Here is a 27,611-nt window from a genome sequence, read left to right on the forward strand (position 1 = left end):
CAACCAAGGCCTTCTGTAAAAGAATTTCAGGTGTTTTTGGACCCTCTGTGGCCTTGTTAGTCTGGTCTGTCATCTCTTTTGGTGCAGTCCAGCTACAACACCATCCCAGGGTCCACTGACACACTGGCTATTGGCAATCCCAATGGGAGTCCAGCATGAATACATAATGGCACGGATTTTATAGTTAGCAACGAAGGAACGACGCTCGCTATTCACAACGCCGACAGCTGCCCACAAAATCTTTATGGGCTTTTGAGCAGACGCATCTGATCCAGCGCAGCGCCCTCTATAGGGGATCTGTGGCAACTGTGAGCAGCGAGGCTTTTCAACCAATCAGATTGAAGAATCCTCACTGAGACATGCAGAGTCCAAACCAGGAAGTATAAAGCAGGACGTATAAATTAGATTTAAATCATGTACAGAAAGCAAAATAAAGATTGGGATAGAAGACAAGATTAAGAGAGAGAGAGAGAGAGATAAAAAGAGACAGTCAGATTTTTTTTTACACCTCCAATACTAATTAATTTCTGAAGAAATGAGACGCCACACTTGTAAACTTACATTTTCAGGGCCAGAGAGATTGTTTGGCAATAATTATCGCTTACCAGGCCGTAAAAAATGCACTTACTCCTGAATGCACCAGCCCTAACTCTTGCTGACGTGTTTAGTGGGTAAGTACCACAAATTCATGCCATTGCATGTATTTCAATGCCGAGTGTATCGGCGAGGTACTGTTATAGCACAGCCTGTGGAGAAGCAAGGTAACTCGGAATGCAACTTCCGATTTCCGCGTTTAACTGCACTGTGCCGACTCCGGAAGTTACTGTCCGATTTACTCCATAATAACTCAGTGTTGTCATTAACGCAAAATCCGGGCCATTGACTCCCAACCCACAATAAAGGGCTGGGACCAGGGTTATGGGTGGAAGACTTGTTCTGACCCTATAGAGGTGTATTAAGGAAATTCCAACCCTTACGGGGCGAAATTCGGTCGGGGTGGTAACTGCCACGAGGTGGGAGTACCTGCGGCAGGAAGTCCCGCCCCGTGAGCTATATTGGGCTTACCGTCCCGGTAACTGCAGCGCAAAAATCTCGCACTGCTGCTGTTCCTGTCGGGGGCAGGACCCGGGCACCAAGTGACATGAAGTTTCCAGCGCTACGTGGTGGGACACCAGCCATTAAAGGGGAGGGCCAAGCTGCCGACTCTGCGGGCGGGAAACAGGGCCATCCCTGGACCGCCAGGCAGCAGGGTGCCGTGCCAGCAACCTGGCACACAAGCGGAATGCCAGGGCTACAAGATCGCGGCGCGGATCCCGATGAGTTGACCATTTTCTTTAATTTTCCCTTTAATCTTCGCCCCACTGGCGGCAGCTTCACGGGGCGCTACCGAAATTTCACTCCAGGGTGAAAACGATTTGCTGCGCAAAGAGATGACATTGTCATCGGAGGTGGCAGGGTCTCACCACCACTGTTAAACTCCCAGGTAATTTTGCAGGAGTCGGTAACGGCACTGTACCTGGGTGAAAAGTTGCTTGTGCTGCCGGGGGCGCTAATGGGAGGCGCAAACGACTCCAAATTTTCACCCTTAATGTCCAACTTTCACCTGTGATATAGACAGCTGCTCACATGATAAAAATTTTGCCCCACCGAAACAGGCTATAAAATAGCTACTTTTCTATTCTGCATTATTGCCATAATTCAATTTGAATCTCAGATGTTTGTAAATAGCCACTACATAAAGAATTGCTTCTTTACGTCAGCTGTGGCTCAGTGGGCAGCACTCTCACCTCTGAGTCAGAAGGTTGTGGGTTCAAGTCCCACCCCAGAGACTTGAGCACAGAAATCTAGGCTGACACTCTAATGCAGTGCTGAGGGAGCATTGCACTGTCGGAGGTGCCGTCTTTCGGATGAGACGTTAAACCGAGGCACTGTCCGCTCTCTCAGGTAGACGCAAAAGATCCCATGGCACTATTTCGAAGAGGAGCAGGGGAGTTATCCCTGGTGTTCTGGCCAATATTTATCCCTCAATCCACATAACAAAAAACAGATTATCTGGTCATTGTCGCATTGCTGTTTGTGGGAGCTTGCTGTGCGCAAATTGGTTGCCGCGTTTCCCACATTACAACAGTGACCAATGTTTCCCTGAAGATGCATGGCTGTGTACGGATCTGAAGCACAGACCACTCATCAGTTGTTGCCACTGGTAACGGTACCGTCAAATTTAAAGGGACCGCACACGGAATAAAGATTACAGGGAACATTGACAGTGACGACACTTCAAAAGTACTTCATTGGCTGTAAAGCGCTTTGTGATGTCCTGAGGTGCTGAAAGGCGCTATATGAATGCACATCTTTTTCTTTTCTTGACACTTCCACTTTAAAACTCTTTTTCTCCTTCTTTCATCAGAGACATCATGGGAGGGAAACTATCCATCAGTGAGCATGACCATGTCGTCATTGTTGGCGGTGGCTTCGGAGGGATTGCAGCAGCAAAACAATTATCATACTTCAGGATCCCTTACACACTGATCGACATAAAGTTTGTCTTCCATCACAACATGGGAGCTCTTCGAGCATCAGTGCAGAAAGGTAAATCAGAGAAAAGTAATGATTCCTGAATGTAGACATTTATTGTGGCACTGGTTTGCCGTGGGTTTCAGCAAATTATGGTCCATATCGGCCCAAAGTAAAAACAGGTGCCAAAAGACACTAAAACTACGAGAAGTGCAAACCTTTGAGTTCATTATTACTATTCGATTGTGAGTCGAGCGTTTTTTTTGTCAAAGTGCCAAAGTATTTCAGGCTTTGAAGCCGCTTGCACAGTTTTGTGTCTTGAACTTCAAGGGGGAGAAATTCGGGTCATTTGCGCCTCCTGTTAGCGCCCGCGACTTTGCAGCCGGGCGCGGCACCGCTAACGACTCGCGCTAAATTCGGCGGGTGTTTAGCGGCGGCGCTACGGCACTGCGCCCCAATCTCCTGCACCCGGAGATCGTGACATCATCACCGTGCGCAGCGCCCCGTTAGTGCCCCGGACCCTAAATTGGGTATCACCCCACCCCCCCGAAGCTGAGCCAGGCGATGACAGCGACAGGTTCCTGGGGCGCGTACCCGGCGGCCGGACGCCAGCGGGGCGATAATTAAAGGGGAGGTGGGCGGCTGTTGGTGTTAAAAAAAAATTACGCCTTTCTTGTGCGTCCCGTTGCCGCTTTGGATGTGGACCCGTGCCGCGATCGCTCAGCCCGGCGCTTTGCTTGACTGCCGGGCTGATCGCACGGCACCCCCACTCCCCGGTGGTCCAGGTAGGACTCTTTCATTAATGCAGAGTTTGCAGCTTGGGCCCTTCCCTTTAATTCAGGGAAGAGCCGCTCCTACGCGGCCCAATGCGTAGCGCTGCTGAGCCGTGCGCCCCGCTCCCACGCCGTCCGCCCCGCTACTGCCCCAGAAAGGAAGTGGAGCGCTTCATTTAGCTCCAATTTCTCACGAGAGGCGAGACCTCTGTGCTTGGCATAAAATCTCATGAGTGTAATCGCCCCCAAACGGGGCACACCCGAATTTTTAGCCCTTGGTGTCTCATTGACTGCACATCTTAGCATTTTGCTTGTGTGCTTTTTGTTTGTGTTCCGATCTTCTGAAAGAAAGAAATGGGGAAATAGCCAAGTGTTTCATGAATAGTTTTACGAGCTCCATAATATAGAGCCTACTGTTGAGAGCTGGAGGATAGAGAATTACCGTAGTATTGAAAAACATGTGATTCAAGAATCACGGAATTGTAGCCTGATGGTGGTATTGGGAAACACATTCAAGGGTATTTCACAATTCCATTAATTGTGAAAGAGCATTGAGACCATAAGGAGTCGTCAGCATGATTTTAGAAGCAATAGGTTACGCCTCACAATTTAATTGTTTCAGCAGATCATTAACAAACCAGTTTTCTCTTGTAACTATGCAAGCAGATATGATTTACGTGCATTTTCAGCAGCTTTTGATTAAAATTCTGCCTGCAAGCCTTCCAAAGAAGGAGCTCGTGGAATTAATGGCAATTCACCGCCTGGTTTTGAGAATTAGTTTTGGAAATAGAAAGCAGAAGGTGATGACAAATGGGGCCAATTTTAATTGAAGTTGTTGGGCGGGAAACCTGTGGGATCGGGTGGAACATTGCTTTTCGCCCCCGCGCAATATTACTCTCCACTGACATCAATGGTGAGTAAAATCGAGCACGGTCAGTGTAAAACCAGCATTGGACCCAATCCCGTTAGTCTTATTCCCAGGCTGGTTAGGTTAAAATCGCGCCAGAGAGTCTGACTGGCGGGAAGTCGCAATGGGCGGATTTCTGCAATGGCCTGTTTTAGGATCCTTGTAGTGTTCCTGAACAACCTGATCAAGGTCAGCACAACAACAACAACAACTTGTATTTATATAGCACCTTTAACCTAGTAAAACACCCCAAGGCTCGTCACAGGAGTGTTATAAAACAAAATAATAAATTTGACACAGAGTCACAAAATAATAGAAATTACGTCGGGTGACCAAAAGCTTGATCAAAGAGGTAGGTTTTAAGGAGGGTCTTAAAGGGGGAAAGAGAGGTAGAGAGGCGGAAAGGTTTAGGGAGGGAGTTCCAGAGCTTGGGGCCTAGGCAGCTGAAGGCATGGCCACCAATGGTGGAGCGATTATAATCAGTACTTGCATAATAGCTATGTGACCACTGACTGATGTAGTGGCAGTCGGCATGCACAAACTAAGTGGCAAAGCTGAGGAATGGCATATGAAATTTAATGTGGTTATAAATGTACGGCCATGTACGTGAAACATAGGCACAATTTGTGGAAACACTGGTAAATCTGGACACGGAAACACATAGTTTAGATGTATTTGTTAGCACACTGATTGAAAGTACTGGCACACCGATTCAATCAGCCTGCCAATAATCCACCAGGCTAATCAGATGCTCAGATGCATCTCAACGGACATTGAATTATAAACTGAAATGGATGATCTTCACTCTGTGCAATCTGTTGGTAAGACCGTAATTGGAACGTGTGTGTAATGCACTGCTCCCTCTCTTCAAAAGGACACCGGCGATGGTTCAGAGAAGAGTGATAAGGATGATTCTGTGAATTAACAAAAGTTAAGTGGTGAAGCGTGCAGAACAGAACTTGTTTTTAGTCGAGAAATAACAATCAAAAGGGTTTCTAATCTGGTCATTAAACTTAGAAACATAGAAACATAGAAAATAGGTGCAGAAGTAGGCTATTCGGCCCTTCGAGCCTGAACCACCATTCAATAAGATCATGGCTGATCATTCACCTCAGTACCCCTTTCCTGTTTCTCTCCATACCCCCTGATCCCTTTAGCCGTAAGGGCCACATCTAACTCCCTTTTGAATATATTTAACGAACTGGCCTCAACAACTCTCTGCGGTAGCGAATTCCACAGGTTCACCACTCTCTGAGTGAAGAAGTTTCTCCTCATCGCGGTCCTAAATGGCTTTCCCCTGATCCTTAGACTGTGACCCCTGGTTCTGGTCTTCCCCAATATCGGGAACATTCTTCCTGCATCTAACCTGTCCAATCCCGTCAGAATTTTCTATGTTTCTATGAGATCCCCTCTCATTCTTCTAAATTCCAGTGAATATAAGCCTAGTTGATCCAGTCTTTCTTCATATGTCAGTCCTGCCATCCCGGGAATCAGTCTGGTGAACCTTCGCTGCACTCCCTCAATAGCAAGAATGTCCTTCCTTAGATTCGGAGACTAAAACTGTACACAATACTCAAGGTATGGTCATCCTGATGGTGCTGTTCTGTACGTGCCCTACTGGTTTGTTTTCTCTAAATACTAAGAAGGAATAGACAATGCTGATGCAAGTGGGTTATTGCACTTAGAATATAACTGTGAAATTATCATGGCTTCAATGAGGTCAGAAATTAGAAGTAATTTTCCTAGCCAGAGTACCGTATATCGTGAATAAATTCCCAGCAAAAGTAATCAATACTATGTTAATCAACCCCTTTAAAATAAGATTGAAGGCCTTAAGTATAGACATAGGGGCCGAGAAAATCCACAAGGGCTCAATCCAAGCAGACACACCAGGATCATGCCTGCTGTGGAACGTTTAGCACAGACCCCACCAAAGTTCACGGACTTGGAGGCTGGGACCTCCACGAGCATGCCTCTGGCAGTCTGGGGCCACATCTGTGGTGCCCCCAGCAAAGACCCCGGAATCATCATCATCATAGGCAGTCCCTCGAAATCGAGGAAGACTTGCTTCCACTCTGAAAGTGAGTACTCAGGTGACTGAACAGTCCAATGTGAGAATTACAGTCTCTGTCACAGTTGGGACAGACAGTGGTTGAAGGAAAGGGTGGGTGGGGAGTCTGGTTTGCCGCATGCTCCTTCCGCTGCCTGCGCTTGGTTTCTCCATGCTCTCGGCGATGAGACTCGAGGTGCTCAGCGCCCTCCCGGATGCTCTTCCTCCACTTAGAACGTTCCTTGGCCAGGGACTCCCAGGTGTCAGTGGGGATGTTGCATTTTATCAAGGAGGCTTTGAGGGTGTCCTTGAAACGTTTCCTCTGCCCACCTGGGACTCGCTTGCCACATAGGAGTTCCGAGTAGAGTGCCAACACTGACAGTAGTTGGCAGCCCTGGAGTGAGGGTGCTTCTGGGTTACCTTCCTCACAGAAGAGGAATCTGGGTGCAAAAGAGGACTATTTCAAAATTCCCCCCAAAATTATATTTGCTCCTTGAACTTTAGAGGATCCAGACCCCAATCCTGGTCTGGACCCAAAGATGGCCCCCAGTTCCAAGAACTTAAGAACATTGTAATGTATTTTCTTCATGGGTTCTTTGCTTAAGAATTGATAGCAACACATTGCACTACATATTACCAGTTCATCCACCAGGTTCACAACCACCTGCCTCATCGTGGATCTCCTGAACTCAACTGGCTGGGGTTTTATTGAGTCTTGTGAACTGGCTAAGCCACTCCCAACTCAACAGCTCTACAAGCCTATGAGCATACTCACAGGCACATGCATTACAAACAAAAGAAATAGGAGCTGGAGTCGGCCATATGGCCCCTCGAGCCTGCTCCACCATTCACTAAGATCATGGCTGATCTTCCGCCTCAGCTCCACTTTCCCGCCAGAACCCCTTCTGTTGGTATCAGGCCTGGTTCGCCTAGTATAACCCATACCAGTCATGCTTTGAGGACTAGATGGTGGCTCCACTCTCACAGGGCCATAGAGGAAGTGATGGGACAGTGCCAGGACTCAGCAGGTTTGTGGCTGTTTCGACGGACTGCCGCTGGTCTTACCGTGGGAGCCCTCTGAAGCAGCAGTAAAGCTTTGGGTTCAGGTAATCAGATCCCTCTGGAAATACATTGCTACTCAGCGCTGGAGTTGTCGTTGGTAGATGCTCACGAATAACGTCAATTTTAATTTTAGATTAACATCCTGCAATTTTGTTTGATATGTTTTAAGCTCAGATTGAAATTTCATGGAGATCTATGTTGTCAGAAGTTTAACTGTGGATTTTTCACTTTACTTAGGAGATTAAATAAATTGGGGAGAGTCTATGATGGTGTGAAGCGCCTTGGGACGAATTATGATATTATCGGCGCTATATAAATGCAAGTTGTTGTTGTTGAATTGTGCATGAGTTGCACAAGTGTGCATGAGATGGGTTGAATGACTTTTCTCAATCTGAACTTTGTTATATTCTTAAGTAATTTATTGTTTCAAGGCAGCTACCGTCATGCATTTTATTAAAACTAGGATTTGCAGAGAAAACGTTCATATCATATGACGTGACATTCAAAGAGAACTTCAAACAAGGGAAAGTCAGTGATATTGACTTAGAAGCGCAGAATGTCATTATGGAGAATGAAGAGGTAAGCAACTTAAAAATAAGAATGAAATTTGTGACCTTACAGTAACTTTTAATAAGGCGATGTGTCAAATATGTTATTGGTTTTGAAGCCGAATATCACACATTTAAATTCCAATTAATGCACTGCCTTCTGTTATGTTTTAAAGGTCATACATTACTCTCATCTTATTCTGGCAACTGGTAGCACAGGCCCATTTCCTGGGAAATTAATTGAACCAGTTAGTAGGGACATTGCCATCAAGATGTATGAAGATTTAGTAAAACAGGTACTACTGTTGTAGATGGCAGGAATAGTTATTTAGAACAGCTAGATTATTTGAGCTGCTTATGTGTTTGATTCTACCTATTGCTTATCTGTTTTTCTGTCTCAGCTGCCCGTGTCCTAACACGCACCAAGTCCCGCTTACCCATCACCTCTGTGCTCGCTGCCCGTGTCCTAACTCGCACCAAGTCCCACTCACCCATCACTCCTGTGCTCGCTGACCGACATTCGCTCCCAGTTAAGCAACGCCTCGATTTCAAAATTCTCATCCTTATTTTCAAATCCCTCCATGGCCTCACCCCTCCCTATCTCTCTAATCTCCTCCAGCCCCACAACCCCCCCACCCCCGCCCCGCTCCCCACCCCGAGATATCTGTGCCTGTCTAATTCTAACCTCTTGAGCATCCCTGATTGTAATTGCTCAACCATTGGTGGCCGTGTCTTCTGCTGCCTAGGCCCCAAGCTCTGGAACTCCCTGTCTAACCCTCTCCACCTCTCTAATTCTCTTTCTTCCTTCAAGTCGCTTCTTAAAATATGCCTCTTTGAACAAGCTGTTGGTCACCTGTGCTAATTTCTACTTATGCGGCTCGGTGTCAAATTTTTATCGCATAATACTCCTGTGAAGGGACATTTCACTATGTTAAAGGCGCTATATAAATACAAGTTGTTGTTGTTGTTGTTGTCACTTTATAAGAATGAGTGGAATAGCAGAATTCCATTTGGCTCATCAATCCCAGTCCTTCTTGAAACCTCATACAATCCATCTTATCGTGGACTGTACTTCGGCTTTTGAATCTCCTGAGGGAATGTTCGACAGCAATGCTCCATGATCATCAATGAGAGTCGAGCATCTTTATCCAACTCCACAGTTCCACTATTCAGATTTGGTCAGCTGTGCTCCAAACCCAATTTGTGGAATTTTCAACTGCCGACTGCCTATTTCTCACCTGATAATTGGAGGACGCCTTGGGCCCATAATCTAGGCTGACACCCCACTGCATTACTGAGGGAGCGCTGCACTGTCAGAGGCGCCATTTTCCGGATGAGACATTAAACCGAGGCCCCGTCTGCCCCCTCAGGTGGATATGAAAGCTCCTATGGCACTGTTTGTGAAGAGCAGGGGGCTTTCTCCCTGGTGTCCTGGCGAATATTTACCCCTCAACAAACATCACTAAAAAACAAGGGAAAGTCAGTGATATTGATCTGGTTGTTATCACACTGCTGTTTGTGTGCGCAAATTGCACGTTTCCTGCATTGCAATGGTGACTAAAGCACTTTGTGAGGACCTGAGGTTGCAAAATGTGCTATATAAATGCAAGTTCTTTCTTTTTCTTCTATATAGATTCAGCAAGCTGAAACAATTGTTGTGGTAGGAGGTGGGCTTGCTGGCGTAGAGTTGGCAGCAGAAATCAAGACTGACTACCCTAAGAAAGAGGTAATATGGTACTGTATAAAGTTTCAGATAGACCTTATGTTTGATGATCCAGCACCTAATAGCAGTGGTTGTTGTTACCCAACATCGGTATGTTGATACGTTTGCATGCCTTAGAGCAGAAGGTGCGGCCTTCAGCCTTTGTTACCTCCAGACATGACTATTCCAACGCACTCCTAGCTGGCCTCCAACATTCTACCCTACGTAAACTAGAGGTGATCCAAAACCCGGCTGCCTGTGTCCTAACTCACACCAAGTTCCGCTTACCCATCACCCCTGTGCTCGCTGATCAACATTGGCTTCCGGTTAAGCAATGCCTCTTTCAAAATTCTCATCCTTATTTTCAAATCCCTACATGGCCTCGCCCCTCCTTATCTTTGTAACTTCCTCCAGTTCCCCCCCCCCCATCCCCCGAGATGTCTGCGCTCCTCTAATTCTGCCCTCTTGAGCATCGCTGATTATAATTGCTCAACCATCGGTGGCCGTGCCTTCTGTTGCCGAGGCCCCAAGCTCTGGAACTCCCTCCCTAAACCTCTCCGCCTCTCTACCTCTCTTTCTCCTTCAAGACGCTCCTTAAAACCTGTTATGTATTGATGTGTGTATCGTCCTGGTACCTTAAATGTAATGTAAGCACAATGCTACACCACAGAGGGCGCTGTGGTGGGAAACCTGGAAGTGCCTGCAACAGGCACTGTAAAAGGCTGACCACTACACCTGAGAGGCACTCTGGAGCTGAACAATAAAGGATGAAGGTCACAGCAGTTAGATTTACACCAGACCGTGTGGAGTCAGTGATTTGTGTGCTACATACACCACATTGGTGACAAGGAAACGGACGAACTCCACGCAACCATGGCTACTCTGGGCTCGCTAAAGGATTTTACCGTGGGCAATGATTGGGAGGCCTTCACAGAAAGGCTCGAGTACTACTTCACAGCAAATGACCTGACGGAGGACACGGACGCAATGAGAGATAAGCGTAGGGCGATATTGCTCTCCAGTTGTGAAGATGAGGTTTACTGTCTCGTCAGGGATTTGCTGGCACCCGGGAGCACCAGGGACAAGTCATACGAGGAGCTGACTGAACTCATTCGTGACCAATTGAACCCGAAGGAGAGCATCCTCACGGCCAGATACAAATTTTACCATCACTGCAGACCTGAGGGCCAGGATGTCACCAAATATGCTGCGGACCTCAGGAGACTCGCGGCGCCGTGTGATTTTGGCACACACCTTGACGAGGCGTTACGGGACGTTTTCGTTATGGAGATTGGCCACGAGGGCCTCCTTCACAAGCTGTTAGCCACGGAACCCACAGTCACTCTGACAAAAGTCATCACCATCAGCCGGGCACATATGACCTCGACTTGCAGCACCAAGCAAATGATCCACACAGTCTCGAACCCGGCAGGCATTGTCCACAGGATAGCGCTCACCACGGACAAAACTGCAGAACGTGGCTCTGCCCGGGGCAGAGAGCACGGACCTCGGGGTCCTGGAACTCAGAGTCCGCTGAGGGGGGCCAATCAAGCAGCACCATGCTGGCGTTGTGGAGGTAGCCATGGGGCTCACCGGTGCAGGTTTGCGGAGTACACGTGCAATACCTGTCACACGAAAGGCCACTTTCAGCGTATGTGTAAAAGAAATCGGACTCCCCATGTAGCTGAGGAGATGGGGGATGATCCACCATCCAGTGAGGAGCAGGCAGAAGATGATGAGGTGTTGGGACTGTACACGTGTACTGACGATTCGCCCCCAGTGATAAGGGAAGTAAAAATCAACGGAGTCCCTGTGAGTATGGAAGTGGACACGGGCTCGGGTCCGTCGTTGATGAGTCAGAGAACTTTTGATAAACTGTGGATTAACCCAGCTGCATGACCCGAGCTGGTCCCGGTCACGGCGAAGCTGCGTACCTACACCAGGGAACTAATACCTGTTCTTGGCAGAGCGATGGTGCAGGTATCTCACGGGGACAAGACGCACGGTTTACCTTTGTGGGTCATTGCAGGCGATGGGCCGACACTCCTCGGCCGGAGATGGATGGGGATAAATTATGCTGGGCATAAATTTGCCCCCATTTATGTAAAAATGAAAAGTTACTAATGCTGACCTATATCATTCTTCTATTTGTGTGTTATACGGGAGTAACTGTGTGAGTTATCAGAGCAGTGTCGCTGAGAGTTCTGAATGCAATATGCCCCTCCATTGAATCCCCCATGTGCCAAACCCTTGAACAGATATCCCAATATTTGTTGTAGAAAAGCCCCTGATACTGGATTTAGGCTGCAATGACTCTACAATCGCAGCATCATTGCAAAGCTTCTAAACACACTCTTATTCTCTCATTGCCTCGAGCAGCGAAAATATTTTGGGTTTGCTCGTTCAGGTTATTTTCATTCACCCTGTCCGGTTTGATGAGATGATTTTCTGTTTCCAATTCATTCTATACATTCTTAACTGCAGGTTTTAATCGCTTCATCGTGGTATCAAGGCACACAACAATGGACATTGAGAACTCATTCATGCAGCTTCTCTGCCTTGGTGTCAACCTATGGCACCGTGAACAGATTTTGTGGAACTTTAGACCACCAGTTCTGTAAGCCTGACACGGAGAACAACAGCACTGATTAATGCCCGGGCTGCCAAAATCTGAAACTATTTTTGGCTCTGACAGGTTCAGCGCAGATGTAGTCAGCATGAATGTTCTTTGAGTTCCCTGTGCCATATGTTCCACATTATGACATTAAGCATGCAGCCACAAATGGCCTTGCTACGCAGAGTGATTAGGGGCTGTTTTTTTGAGTAGGTGCCTGCTGCCTCGAGTGACTAACTCTGCTTTCCAGATGGTTCACCTTGCTTGTACTTTCGCGTGTAATCTCTTGCAGGCGTTGAGGCATGGGGTGGAGATCAGCTCCACCTATCTCAAGCAGCTTTGTCACATCGATGCCAAGGCTCATACCGCCATCGAGCTGGGGGTAATTTTAAACCAAGTGTTCGGGTTTAAGCCTTGTCCTGGATGACCCACCACTTTACCTCAGGACCTTTGTGAAACAATGCACATGGTTAATGTTTCACTGCGCGCACCAATACACTTCAACAATGTGAGTACTACCTAAAATCTTACTCTAGTGAAATCAGAGCCTGAGCTGGGAGGGTTAAACAATTGATCAGGTCCAACCTCTTCTAGATAACCATGAAAGCGGAACTTGGATGGGAACCTTTCTTCCTATCTATACTACCTGGTAATCTCCGAGAAACAAGGACTCCCATGGCTTCCAAGGAAATTTCAAGCCCAATGGCCGCCGAGGGACCGGGTGATACTTTCCCGAAAGATTCCTCTAAAAGTGGTGGCAGTACTGCCCGGCAGCAAAATAACGGCTTACGCCGTCTATCTGGGCGGCAGCGGGCGGGAGTTCTCAATCTCGGCAGCAAATGAGCTTACCGCCCAAGTGCCGCCGAGGATGGAGTCCGGCCCAGGGAGGGGGGAAACCCCGAAAAGTAAAAAACATTACCAAAAAAAAAAAAATTGGAACACCTTCAGGGGACCCCATCCAGGGTAAGTCGCTGTAAACAAACGTTTTTTTAAAGATGTTCACCAACCTTTCCTTGCAGGTATTCATACCTACCGTCGGGGTTAGACTTGCCTCCACGCAGCGATCCTTCCCCCTGTTGCCGCCGGCTCCCGCCGACTCCCACCCGCACCAACCTGGCAGCTCGGCGGGCGAGACGGTTATTTACGCGACTTGGCAGTACTCCCCTCCCGCCCACTCCAGCCCAAATGGAAAATGGCGATGAGAAGTAAACAGCGGCAAAACTTGGCAGCAGCAGTGGGTGGTAAGGCCACCAATATCGGGGCCATAGAATGGTTACAGCATGGAAGAAGGACATTCGGCCCGTCGAGCCCGTGCCGGCTCTCTGCAAGAGCACCTCAGCCAGTCCCTCACCCCCTCCCCCCCTTTCCCCGTAACTCTGCAATTATTTTTCTTTCAGGTACTTATCCAACTCCCTTTTGAAAGCCGCGACTGAGTCTGCCTCCACCACCCTTTTCAGGCAGTGCAGTCCAGACCCTAACCACTCGCTGCGTAAAAAAGTTTCTCCTCATGTCGCCTTTGGTTCTTTTGCCAATCGCCTTAACTCTGCGTCCTCTGGTTCTCGACCCTTCCACCAATGGGAACAGTTTCTCTCTATCTACTCTGTCCAGACCCCTCATGATTTTGAACACCTCGATCAAATCTCCTCTCAACCTTCTCTGCTCCAAGGAGAACAACCCCAGCTTCTCCAGTCTCCCCACTTAATGAAGTCCTTCTTCCCTGGAATCATTCTCGTAAATCTTTTTCACCCTCCCTATGGCCTTCACGTCCTTCCTAACGTGCGGTGCCCAGAATTGGACACAATACTCCAGTTGAGGCAGTGTTTTATACAGGTTCATCGTAATAGCCACGCTTTTGTACTCTGTGCCTCTATTTATGAAGCCCAGGATTCCGTAAGCTTTTTGAACTGCTTTCTCAACCTGCCCTGCCACCTTCACCGATTTGTGCACACATACCCCTAGGTCACTCTGTTCATACTTGTCTTTTTGAGAGTGAGGGTATCACTCTACCTCCATACAAGAAAAATTGGCTAATTTTGGTGCAATGTTTAAGACATGGGAACAGGGTAAATTTTACAAATCTCTACTGTGTGGAGTTTCGTTTGGCAAATAAACAATTCCTTCTGAACTTTCTCAAATGTCACTTGCTCCATCTTGTAATCTGACCCCGATTTGCTTCCTGACCAGAAAGTGTGTCAATAGACATTTTTCTGGACAGCTGTACAGTGATGATATTTTTCATCCATGTATTTTAAGTCAGGCTCCATTCACATGTTTTTGTTTTAATCAAATCCTCCTCTGAACTACAGCCTGAAACTCTCGTATTCCCATCAGTTTCAAAACCCTCAAATATTGCCGGTAACAGATCCATCTCTGGCGGGATGGGGAGGCCATTTAAGAAGCCGTGTGATTCAGGTGCAATGTTCAGGGTTCAGCAGTGATACCTATTGTAATATAGCCCCACTAGTGTACTACTGGGGCAATGCAACTGCTGATGTATAATAATAAATGGGTCACGTGACAAGGTCACATGATGTCAGTTTCTGTTGGAGCCCTCTTGTGTGTGTGTTTGTTAGTGATCTGGTAAGAATATATCACACCTTCCAGTGGCTGAATACCCTGCCAATCCTCGCTGTCAAGGGTCTATGTGCACTGATTGATGCTTTTGTGTTGAATTCCTGCCTGCATGATTTTAGCATTCACCACAGGAATAAGGTCCACTTGGCTGAGGTAACAAAGAACATCTGGTACTTGTGAAATCGTACCTCACCTTTCATCTGCTGAAAGTGCCGTCAGAAGAAAAAGAAAGGGAAAAAAACTGGCATTAGTAAAAAGGGGAAAGATTTACTTCTCTCCTTCCCTAAAGTGTGCCACTCTGCTTACTTAGATACAGAAATTATTTCCATTCATAAAAGGCGCATGAAAGGACAAGAAAACATTCTGAGCCTTTTTTGGAGCATCGAATGTGTTAAACGTCAGGGTCTATGTGCTAGCTTTAGTATACTGATCGATGCTTTTGTGTTGAATTCCTGTCTGCATGATTTTAGCTGTCAAAGACCCCATTTAAAATAATGGACAGGAATTTAATGTGAATCTATTAACCAATGCATTCGAAATACTGCACAAAGGAAATTAAACAGGTTAAGGTGTACAATCTGGAGAAGTGTGAGCTCATGCATTTGAGGAGGGCTAACAAGGCAAGGGAATGCACATTAAATGGTAGGACACTGAGAAGTGTAGAGGAACAAAAGGACCTTGGAGGGCATGTCATAGAAATTTTTTTTCATAGAAATTTTACAGCATGGAAGGAGGCCATTCAGCCCATCATGTCCGTGCCGACAAAGAGCTATCCAGCCGAATCCCACTTTCCAGCTCTCGGTCCGTAGCCCTGTAGGTTACGGCACTTCAAGTGCACATCCAAGTACTTTTTAAATGTGCTGAGGGTTTCTGCCTCTACCACCCTTTCACTCAGTGAGTTCCAGACCCCCACTCTCCCCCTCACTCCCCACACCCTTTAATATCCCTCGCAGTCTAATCCCACTCTCCCGCTCACACCTCATACCCGGGTCGGTAAGGACTCACCGGTCGGCGTGGAGGGGCTGCCATTTTGTGAATTGCCCTCCTTTATTTTTGGAGCGGTGTATGGGGCCGCCCCGCCCGTTTACCTGCCGCGTCATGCATGCGCCGACCCCATACCGACAGGCAGCGACCCCCTTTCTGATCCCCGCTGGAAATTGCCCCGTGCAGAATTAGTTTTTCCCAGTGGGAACCTTCTTGTGGCTGGGCGGCGCGGCCGCCTTAAAAGGGGAGGGAGCACTGCCGTGACACCATTTTATTTTAATTATTGTCCGACTGCCAGGTCAGCCTGACATTGGTGGCCACGGGTTCGGCCGGGCCACCAACACGCAGCGCCGCACCCCCTCTTGGGTACTGGCTCGCTGGGCCAGCCGAAACCCTTCCTGGTGGCCCAGTGTTTGCCACTAAAGTGGCTGCAGATCTCGTCGCAGCCCTCCCCTTTAACTGAAGTAATGTCCACAGATCCCTGAAGGTAGCAGGCCAGGTAGATATGGTGGTTAAGAAGGCTTGCCTTTATTAGCCGAGGCATAGAGCAGGGAGGGTTATGCTTGAACTGTATAAAACACTGGTTAAGCCATAGCTAGAGTACTGCATGTAGCTTTGTTCACTGTGATTGTACAGAGGAGATTTACGAGGATGTTGTCTGGACTGAAGAATATTAGCTATGAGGAATGATTGGATAGGCTGTGTTTGTTTTCTTTGGAACAGAGGAGTTCTTATTGAGGTGTATAAAATTATGCCTAGATAGAGTGGATAGGATGTACCTATTTACCTTAATCAACAACCAAGGGGCATAGATTTAAAGTAATTGGTAGGAGGTTTGGAGGGGGTTTGGGGGGAAATTTCTTCACCCAGAGGGTGGTGCGGGTCTGGAACTCACTGTCAGAAAGGGTGGTAGAGGCAGAAACCCTCACCACACTTAAAGAGTACTTGGATGTGGATTTGAAATGCTGTAATCTATAGGGCTACGGACCAAGTGCTGGAAAATGGGATTAGGCTGGATAGCTCTTTGTTGGCCAGCACGGACATGATGGGCCGAAATGGCCTCCTTCCGCTCTGTACATTTCTGATTCTGTGATTCTCTGAGAACTCACTTAACCCTCTTTTGTTTTTTCCCCCTAGGTAACCTTGATTCATTCTACTTATGTTCTAGGTGACTCAGAGGTTTTACCTAGTGTAAGACGTGGAGTAAAGGAAATTCTTGTCAATAAAGGTGCTCATCTTCTATTAGGTAATGTCACATTAGTCAGCAATACTTATTGTAGGAATTAAGCCGTTATTTGGGGCAGTGATTAAGTTGGTTTGTGTGATAGCTGTATTGACATTTAGATGTTCTGTTGTAATCTGAAGTTATCATGTGGTCCACTGTAACTACACAAAGATTTTGAGCAGTTATGTTTGCAGTACAATTTGTTGGCTCTTCACAATCTCGATGGAGCTTTTTTCCTAAATTTTGATCGGTATCACCTTCTTTTTCAAACTGAGAAATTTATTTAAATAGGAAAAAATTAATCTTCCCTTTTCGAGGAAATTAAAGCATGAAACTTAACACAATATAATTTAATAGATGCTGTAAGGAATACTCTGAATTTTTTCCTGCCTTTTTGCATGTATTTATGACTGTAACTACTTTTGTGTATCTAAGTAAGCAGAGTAGCATACTTTAGGGAAGGAGAGGAATGCTGTGACTTCTATTGATGGTTAATGGAATCGCTATAACTTTGAAAGAAATACATCTTTCTCAACGTTATTTTGCCCTGTAATTCAGAGGGGTCTGTGTTCAAAAGCTATTCTGTTTGTAAACATGATTAAATTGTACCTTTGCAAGAAGCTCAAAACAGCAGGCAGGACAAGTTTCTTTGTTGTCTCTCTCCCCAAGGTCGACCCCCTAGTATGGACCCCCACTCAGATCTGAGCATGCGCAATAGGCTTGCTTAGATCGGGAAACCCCCCCGCCCCACCCCACACCGGGCTTCATTTGATGCTGTTTGCTGCATAGTATAAGGGCTCTCATCCCTTCAGTTCGGCTTCCACACACTCCCCCACCCCGTCCCACCACTCCAGGTTTCATTTAATGCTGCTTTATGATGGGGTGGTTGAACCAATTGAAAATCCATGAACAAAATCCCCTTCTAACCACAATGTAAAGACAATTGCTGTTTCTATATATTTTTTAAAGCTAGTTTTGATCCAGTTGGGTCTGACTGCACCATGTACCATGTTTGGCCAAAAATGGATGCTGAATAACTGTCTCCATGCCCCCTTCAACGCTACTTTTACAGCTGACCACTTGTAAGCGTGTGTGACCACGGGCCGAGGATGATTCTATCTCGAGTTTTCCTACCCTCCTTTTGGGGGAAACACCACCCTCCACTCTATGTGCTGGATTTTTGGCTCGTTGCCACCTCTGTTTTCACCAGGAGCGGGGGTAATAGCGGTGGTGAACTCTTCTGGGCAGATGGCCAGCTTCCAGCGCCAGTTTCAGCGGGGCGTGGTACATTACCGCCCGGAAGGAGGCACGCCGGTGTGCAATGCCCCTGGTTGCGACACTGGCTCGACTTTTGACTCCCACCTGATGCATAGGGCCCTGCTACGCCCCCTGCTGGGAACGCCGGTGAAAGCTGGCGCTCCAAGTTGTAGCGGCCGCAGTGAGGTAAGTAATGCCGACCTCAGGTAAGTGTGATTGTTCTGTCTTTTTTGTTTGCAATTTATATTGTGGTGGTGTGGGCTATTTATTGGGGATGTTTTTGGTGGGTTTTTGTCAGTTTTTTTTTCTCCCCAGGCCTCTCTCAGAGCACTCCGAGGTCGGCTGTTTAGCTCGGGATTTTCGCATGCTCAGCCGGCCTAGCACCCTAAGAGAGATGTATAAAGGCCTCCCTTACCGCTCCGCCCCACACTCAGGGCCCAGCTACCCAATTTTGCTGACTGAGGCGCAAACTATTTCCAGGTGGTATCAGGACCATGTCATGCTGTAAGATTTTTGAGATAGGTATCTCAACTGTTGGAGGGCAGTGCCCATGGACCTGTGTCCTACCACTCTATGCCACAGAGCTGCCACATATGCCAACAATATCTCCCCATCTTATATTGGTTCAGGAAATGACAATTAGCTGCGAGAAGCAAGATTGTCTGGCAATCTGAATCACAGCATATTTTTGCATTTTGTTCTTTTCCAAAAGGACAGAAAGTCAATAACCTGGCAGAACTAGTTCTGAATAAGGCACAGAAAGACATTACAGTGCTGACAAACAAGGGGCAGGAGATCACAACAGACATGGTCATCTGTTGTACTGGAATAAAGATTAATTCCTCGGCATATATCAACGCCCTCAGTAAGTTCTAATTACAATATGTTATAATTCGTAAAAGTTCTCTTTTCTGAATCTCTGTTCTTTATTTCATGGTGATGCACACTCCACTTTCATATGCATTGGCTGACTATTACTGTTAAAATAAAGCATCTTAGCTGCATGAGACTTGCCCTTATGTCACAAACATATGAGAGGAATTGCTCCATCAAAATCTCAGCAGCTCTGAAGTATAAAAGGTAACTTTGTCAAATATGAATGGTTTCTCTACTTAATATCAGTACAATTTCATCTGTGTACTTTTTTTTGCAAACAATGTCCTTGAATTCATGTGTATGATGCAATATTAAGTTATTACATTTCCATATTTTTGAAAGTGTAACAATGTTGAAGCTTTTAAAATTCCCACAGTTAATTATCAAGAGAAGTTGATTAAGCACAACATATTAACGGACTGTATGCACACCCGGATAAAGTATGTGACTTTTCCCTTTGACTCTCTCCATACAATATAGTTGACATTATGTGACTGCCTAGTACAATAAAGCTGAAGTTATGTGACTGCCCAGTACAATATAGCTGATGTTATGTGACTGCCTAGTTCAATATAACTGACGTTATGTGACTGCCTAGTACAATATAGCTGAAGTTATGTGACTGCCCAGTACAATATAGCTGACGTTATGTGACTGCCTAGTACAATATAGCTGACGTTATGTGACTGCCTAGTACAATATTGCTGATGTTATGAGACTGTCGAGAACAATATAGCTGACGTTATGTGACTGCCTAGTACAATATAGCGGACATTATGTGACTGCCTAGTACAATATAGCTGACGTTATGTGACTTCCTAGTACAATATAGCTGACATTATAAGACAGCTTCTGCTTGTTTATCACTGTTTCGGTGAAACCTTCCCACAGCTGCGCTACAATTGTTATCCCAGAAACTGATCACGATGGCTTAGATCACCATAGCACCTTTTGAGTTGCAGTCAACCCAACAGAAGAGTAGTCATCATGTCCAGCTAAGCTCAATGGTGCTAGACATGAGACAGGGCAGCCTTCTACTTTAGATTTCTCCCAATTTAAACAATGGGTCCTAAATGGGTGGAAACTTTGAAAGAGGAGGAGGCGGTAAAATTAATGGTCTACCTTGTAGATCTTCTGTTTCCTTCCTTGAAATCCAGAGATCAGTCTACATCCAGCAATTCAATAAGCTCCTGCAATGTCTGGGGCCTTTACAACCTGCACCAGCATTCTTGGAACTAATGGTAACAAACTTTTTTTCTTTTGGAACTCACATTTGGTTAGTTAGGGATACGTAGGGCCACCATCCCATCCGCCTTTTGTCTGAGAGTATTTCCAGCCTTCAAGACCCGACTGATTAGGCCATTGCTAAATATTGTCAGTCCCATGAATGATTTGCTGTTGTTTGCAAATTGAATCTGTTCTTGAATAGATACATGATAGCCCCAGTAACGTACTTATCGCACAACCATTCCGATTGTATTCCCCCATTCAAGTTTATCCTATCACAGAAGAAACAAAAGTTCTTAAATTCACAAACTAGCTCAGGGACAAGCAGTTGGTGAAAGGTGACCTTGTTATTTCAGTAATCTCTACCTATCCACTCAAACTACAAGAAGCAGTTGGTTTTGAAATAGTTAACTTTTCTCATATCCCCCAGTAGCCTTTAATATATTGATTTATCCTGTGTTGATTAGAACCCTGTTCATGGAAATGGTAAGGCATACAAAAAAAAACAGTGTAGTCTTTCCTGTTTACCAGAATGTGTCCTATCTAGCATTTTCGTATATAGTCAATAGGAATTTACAATTCCGCTCAAATTAACTCTAGTCTCGGCTCATCCAATGTTAAATAAACTCTTTTTTAAATAGCTGAGAGTAGTGTTTCATAGGATCATAGAATCATACAGCACAGAAGGAGGCCATTTGGCCCATTGTGCTGTTGAAAGAGCTAGCCAATTAATCCCATTCACCCGTTCTTTCCCCATGGCCCTGCAATTTTCTCCTCTTCAAATATTTATCCAATTCTGTTGAATCTGCTTCCACCACCCTCTCAGGCAGTGCATTCCAAATCATAATAACATGCTGTGTTCAAAAAATTCTCATCTTACCTCTGGCTTTTTTGCCAATTACCTTAAATTTGGGTCCTCTGGTTACCGCCCCTTCTACCAGTGGAAACAGTTTCTTCTTATTTACTCTATCAAAACTCTTTAAATTGTACCATTTAGCTTGTATTGCCTATCCTCTCTTCCTTCCAAAATGCATTATTTCACACTTCTCTGCGTTAAATGTAATTTGCCATGTGTCTGCCCATTTCACCAGTCCGCCTCTGTCCAATTGATGTCTTCTACTATCTTCCTTACTGTTTACTACTTGTCCGAGTTTCGTGTCATCTGCAAACTTTGAAATTATGCCCTGTATGCCCAAGTCCAGATCATTAATATATATCAAAAAGAGCAGTGGTCCTAATACCCCTGAGAGACGTGACTGTAAACTTCCCTACAGTCTGAAAGATTTCCCCCGCTTATTGTTCTATCTCTTCTAAACTCACATCTATTTTAACCCCCTCAACTCATAGGCGGTCCCTCGAACGAGGATGACTTTCTTCATCGAGAGTTCACAGATGTTTCAATGAAGAACCCGATGTTCCAGTCCTGAACTCCAATTGAGGGGGTGGAAGATGCCTGTGCGTGGATTTTTTTAACGTGCGGTGACCGTTGCACATCAGCCACCACACGGGCTTGACAGAGCTAGGCCTTTATCCAGTGGCAAAGGTTAGCCAGGATGACTGGAGACCAGCTCTGCTGCACGGACCTAGTGCGCACACATATCGCAGTGTGGGCTGGCCCGTGCTGCCCCTGGCCCCTTGGCTCTTCTGGGCCCTGTACCCTCATCTGTCGCACTTCCGCCACGATCTCTCGCCGCTCCTCCGCCATAAACATTCATCGCATCTCGCCACAAACACTCGCCGCTCAATCGCCCCGACCTTCCCACTCCTCTGTACCTGGGCCCTGCCGATGTTCCTGCCCACGCTCCAAAGCGGCGACCAGGGTTTTGATGACGTCACCCAGTCGCCCATCTCAAAATCGTCGCAGCTCGTCGACTTGGAGCAGCTCGTGCTGGAGGTTGAAGTGGTATGCTGCTCCAGCTCTTTTATAGCCCGACCTGCGGAGCTGTTCTCTCGCAGGTCGGGGTGGGGGGGGGGACACTATTTTAACCAGGCCTGTGTTGGCCACATACTTTACCTTAATAGTGATGATTTGTTGTCATGGGAATCCTTTCAAGTTCTAACCATGTCATGTAAACCACGAGCAACCTGACAGCATAATAGAACTTGAGCCTTGTGGGGCAAAGTGTTAATGGTGGGATTACTGTCTTCCTGCAAATAGCTCTCTTAATGGTGCAGTCGTTTGAGTCATTGAATTTGACCATTCCTTGGTCTGTTAACCTACAGCCTTTCCGAGCCATCAAGCAACTTTTCAGTGCTGGGCAGAGGAGCTAACACAAAGAGCATCCATCGAGGACTGACACCGCTCGTTGCCAATCTGACTGTGCGACCATGGCACTATTCGAAGAAGAGCAGGGAAATTCTCCCAGTGTCCCAGCCAGCATTTATCCCTCAACCAACATCACTGAACCAGATTAACGGGCCATTAACCTCACTACTGTGTGCAAATTGAGTGCTGCGCTTCCCTATATCAGAACAGTGTCTACACTTCAAAAGTACTTCACTGGTTGTGAAGCACTTTGCGACGTCCTGAGGTTGTGAATGTCACTTGTACAAATGCTAGTGTGTTCTTTCTTTTACTCTTCGGCCAACAGACAAAACACAGAGAAAAATGCAAGTCAAGAGCAAGCCATTTGTTGCTGAACGTCAAGGGGAGATTTTCCTGGGACTAAACTGATTTACCAGGTGCAGCAAATATCCGAATATCGGGCAGGTTGGACCTCATGGAACCTGGCTGATTTCCGGATATTCACAGCGGCCGGGTGACCCAGGACAATCTTCCCCCCCACCCCACCCCACCCCCCATGTTTAAAGGTATGTGTTGTAACCATTGGAGCAGAGTGCCCATGAAAGGAATAAGTTGTGCGATCTTTGTTTCTTTTTAACAGAAGGTAAACTCACTGAACATGAAGCAATAATAGTTGATGAAAATCTAAACGTGAAGGGAATGAAAGATGTTTTTGCGATAGGAGACTGTGCAAATGTGAACGAACATAAATCAGCCTACACTGCTGAATTCCAAGCATTAGCATGTGTGAAAAATATCATCCATAGTCTTAGAAATCAACCTATGGAGGCATACCAACCAGGTAAATATGCTGCAAGTACAAACTGCAGGATGATGCTCTCCTTTTTGAAATTCATATATGGGATGTGGGCATCACTAGCGTGGACAGTATTTTTTGCCCATCCATAATTGCCCTTGAGAAGATGGGGGTGGTAAGCCACTCGGCCATTTCAGAGGGCAGTTAAGAGTCAACCACGTTGCTGTGGGTCTGGGGTCACATATAGGCCAGACCGGGTAAGGACAGCAGATTTCCGTCCCTGAAGAACACTAGGAAGAGGAAAGTGCACCACCTAATGAGGAACCGAGCCATACAGACTGGAAGGTGCCAGTCTGAATTCCTCTTCTTTGCTTAGTTGGCTGATTTTGGTAAGAGTGATAAACTTGGCCTCGGTTAGGAAAGAATCAGCTAATGTTCCTGCTCCTGATCACTACTTCGCAATCTCTTGCTGGCTAGTGTGACTAGGCTTGGACTCCTCTGTGATCTTTCACTAGAGTCACATAGATTGTCAGCATTCTGTGTCCAAGCTTACACAGGAAGAATAGTCACTTGGATAAACCACCAGAGGGTTGCCAAAGCTGGAGGAGGCATTGTCCATCATTAAGAGGTGAGGAGAAAAAAACTAGACGGGAGAATGTTAAACACAAAGTTCTATTCCAAAAAAAAACAGCAGTATTGCACAGTTTGTCATCAGCTCCGTAAGGAAATAGTACTGTAGTCATAAGAAATATGTTACAGGTAAATCTTTTTTTCAGTCGTCCTCAGGTGTGACCCATAGTAACTTCATTGTGCTATGATTCCTTGGGAGGCTGGAAGTAGGCAAATTGAACATTCCCAAGTCATGCGTTAAGTTCGCACATTGTAAAAAATAAATAACATGGATTTCAAGGCGTTTATATTCTCTATGTACTGAAAAGAAAGAAAGAAGTACTTGGCCCTGGGTGGAGCATGAATTAAAAGTTAGTCCTTTGAATTCTGGAATCTGGGATTGAATCCAGCTCCGTCATATTGGATGAGCATCTCTATCTGACAACTGGAAAGATCCTCCGTGATCCTGAGTTGTTTAATCTTGTTCCCAGTGTGAGCACGATGTCACGAACTACTCATAATTCAACGCTATCTGTTGCTGTTTGTCACAGACCAACTTTCTGAGCTAACGGGACTATAAGCAGACTATCCAACCTGAGGAACATTTTATGAGGGTGCTCAAGGCAAGACGTCTGGGATTCAAAGACTGCCCAGGAACGCTGGCTTTCATTTATTCTGTTTGTATAAAATATAGCAGTAAACCAAGTAATGAGATAAAGTCTACACACATTAAAATGTATTTGTTCAGGAATAAGTGTATCACCCTCAGAATGAGAATAGGTCGGGCATACAAATGGGTGATAAAGGAAATGGAGATGTCGCACTGCTGCAGGAAGGGATACTTTTGAGACTGGGGATAAAGGAAACAAGGGAGAAGATTTCCTTTATGTGCTTCTAAACCGACAAAATAGAGGGAACTTTATCTTGCATCTTCCTGTGCAACTGCTCTGGCAATGCTCAATGCAAACTGTGTTTCAAGTGTAGAAAGATCTTCAGTTTCATCACCAGTAGCACCAACGTCCGTCATATTGTTAATAAAAACATAAGAACATAAGAATTAGGAACAGGAATAGGCCATCTAGCCCCTTGAGCCTGCTCCGCCATTCAATAAGATCATGGCTGATCTGGCCGTGGACTCAGCTCCACTTACCCGCCCTCTCCCCGTAACCCTTAATTCCCTTATTGGTTAAAAATCTATCTATCTGTGACTTGAATACATTCAATGAGCTAGCCTCAATTGCTTCCTTGGGCAGAGAATACCACAGATTCACAACCCTCTGGGAGAAGAAATTTCTTCTCAACTCGGTTTTAAATTGGCTCCCCCGTATTTTGAGGCTGTGCCCCCTAGTTCTAGTCTCCCCTGCCAGTGGAAACAACCTCTCTGCCTCTATCCTGTCTATCTCTTTCATTATTTTAAATGTTTCTATAAGATCACCCCTCATCCTTCTGAACTCCAACGAGTAAAGACCCAGTCTACTCAATCTATCATCATAAGGTAACCCCCTCATCTCCGGAATCAGCCTAGTGAATCGTCTCTGTACCCCTTCCAAAGCCAGTATATCCTTCCTTAAGTAAGGTGACCAAAACTGCACGCAGTACTCCAGGTGTGGCCTCACCAATACCCTGTACAGTTGCAGCAGGACCTCCCTGCTTTTGTACTCCATCCCTCTTGCAATGAAGGCCAACATTCCATTCGCCTTCCTGATTACCTGCTGCACCTGCAAACTAACTTTTTGGGATTCATGCACAAGGACCCCCAGGTCCCTCTGCACCTCAGCATGTTGAGCACAAAATTTTGAAGGCCGTGAAAGAAAATGATTTCTTCTCAAGAACAACAACAACTTGTATTTATATAGCACCTTTAAGGCAGTGAAACGTCCCAAGTCGCTTCACAGGAGTATCATGAGATTTTTTTTAAAATTGACACCGAGTGGCGTAAGTAGAAATTAGCGCAGGTGACCAAAAGCTTGGTCAAAAAGATAGATTTTAAGGAGCGTTTTGAAGGAGGATCAAGAGGTAGAGAGGCGGAGAGGTTTAGGGAGGGAGTTTCAGAGCTTGGGGCCTAGGCAACGGAAGGCACGGTCACCGATGGTTGAGCGATTATAATCAGGGATGCTCAAGAGGGCAGAATTAGAGGAGCGCAGACATCTCGGGGGGTTGTGGGGCTGGAGGAGGTTGCAGAGATAGGGAGGAGCGAGCCCATGGAGGGATCTGAAAATAAGGATGAGAATTTTGCAATCGAGGCATTGCTCACCCAAACCTTTAATGTCACTCTACATCAGGAAATATTCTGCTCTTCATCCACCACCCATTTGGGCTTTTTTCTTTGCTTTGAGTCTTTCCGGCCTGGTCAAGGTGTTCATAATGACTGATAAATATAAAATATATATATTTAAAACAGCAATGTAAAGAATGTATTTCCTGATCTCAGTGACTGATGATTTGTTTTACGTGCACGTCTTTATCTTAGGTGCTCCTTATATGTTGGTGACGATGGGCCGGAATGACGGTGTTGGCCAGATGTGCGGCTGCAACGTTGGGAAGTTAATTGTGACTTACGTCAAAAGCAAGGATCTACTGGTGAAGACAAGCTGGAGAAAAATGCGCCAACGGATGCCACGCTGATGAAGTTTAATCCCTACAGTATATAAATATATTCTCCCATTCTAGAGTGTCTCATTCAATGACCAGTGCCGAATGTTTATATCCCTTTTTGACTCCTTTTAATTTCTATATATACTTTTAAAGTTTGAGTTGTATGACAAAGGTCAGGGATAGTTGGGCCAGAGCATACAAACCTAATTCATTGCTTATTTTAAAGTCTTTGGGCTGGATTTTCGGTTGTCTAGCGCCTCCGCTCGCACCAAGAGGGGGCATTAATGCGAGTGTTAGAGCTTAGCGACCAGGCGCGCAGCTTTTAGCCCGCCGGAAAATTCATTCCAGGTTTAGCAAGGGTGCAAACCGCTAGCGCCTGGCTGTTGACCATCACTGTTGACGTATTCCAGGCCCACGCTTGTGCCCAGCTCGCTAAATTCGGTGTGGCCGCCTCATTTACCGCCCGCCAATAACGTCTGGAAAAACAGTGGACACAGGCTTGCAGAGTCTTCAACTGGTGGCTACTTAAAGGGACGAGGAAGCGCTTCACTCAGAGGTTACAGTCAGTGCAACGTTTACACACAGCACGGTGCGTGCGCCTCTGAGTTTGCAGCGGCAGACAGACATAACAGTTTGGCTTGAGAAAAAGTCTTTTGGGAAACTTTAACGTGCCGCGCCATTAAGAATCAACTTTTCCCGGAATCGCAATCGGAGATCGGTGCATGCGCAATGGTCGGTTAAACTTAGGGCTGGCATTTCTGTTAGCGCCCCCCCCCCCCCAGGTCTGGTGTGCCATGGCTGATTTAGCACACCTGCCAATTCTGACGAATTTCTCGGCGGGAGGCACAAGCTTTTTCGAGGAGCTAAAATTACCGCTCCGCCTGGGTTACCGCCCCAACTGAGGCGCGACCGAATTTCTCCCCCATAGATTCTATCCTGACATTCATTTCAGATTGTTGTAGTAATAGCAAAATTTGTACAATTTGAGAAGCAGAGTGGAGTTGGTTGGAGTGTAGGAGTTTCTCCACAGACTGAGAGCTGGGAAGCACAAAT

At 46.1% G+C, this 27,611-nt stretch overlaps 1 protein-coding gene across 1 annotated transcript; it reads left to right on the plus strand.

Annotated features, from left to right (window-relative positions):
• The first annotated feature begins 2,414 nt into the window (after positions 1 to 2,414).
• On the plus strand, positions 2,415 to 26,588 carry LOC139234691 (ferroptosis suppressor protein 1-like). Its single transcript, XM_070865366.1, has 8 exons — positions 2,415 to 2,589; positions 7,770 to 7,885; positions 8,031 to 8,150; positions 9,488 to 9,580; positions 16,866 to 16,974; positions 18,923 to 19,075; positions 23,199 to 23,399; positions 26,434 to 26,588. The coding sequence occupies exons 1-8, from the start codon at positions 2,415 to 2,417 to the stop codon at positions 26,586 to 26,588; spliced, it is 1,122 nt and encodes a 373-aa protein (XP_070721467.1).
• The last annotated feature ends 1,023 nt before the right edge of the window (positions 26,589 to 27,611 follow it).

The sequence above is a fragment of the Pristiophorus japonicus genome, chromosome 22 (genome assembly GCF_044704955.1).
Source record: "Pristiophorus japonicus isolate sPriJap1 chromosome 22, sPriJap1.hap1, whole genome shotgun sequence".
Taxonomy (NCBI): domain Eukaryota; kingdom Metazoa; phylum Chordata; class Chondrichthyes; family Pristiophoridae; genus Pristiophorus; species Pristiophorus japonicus.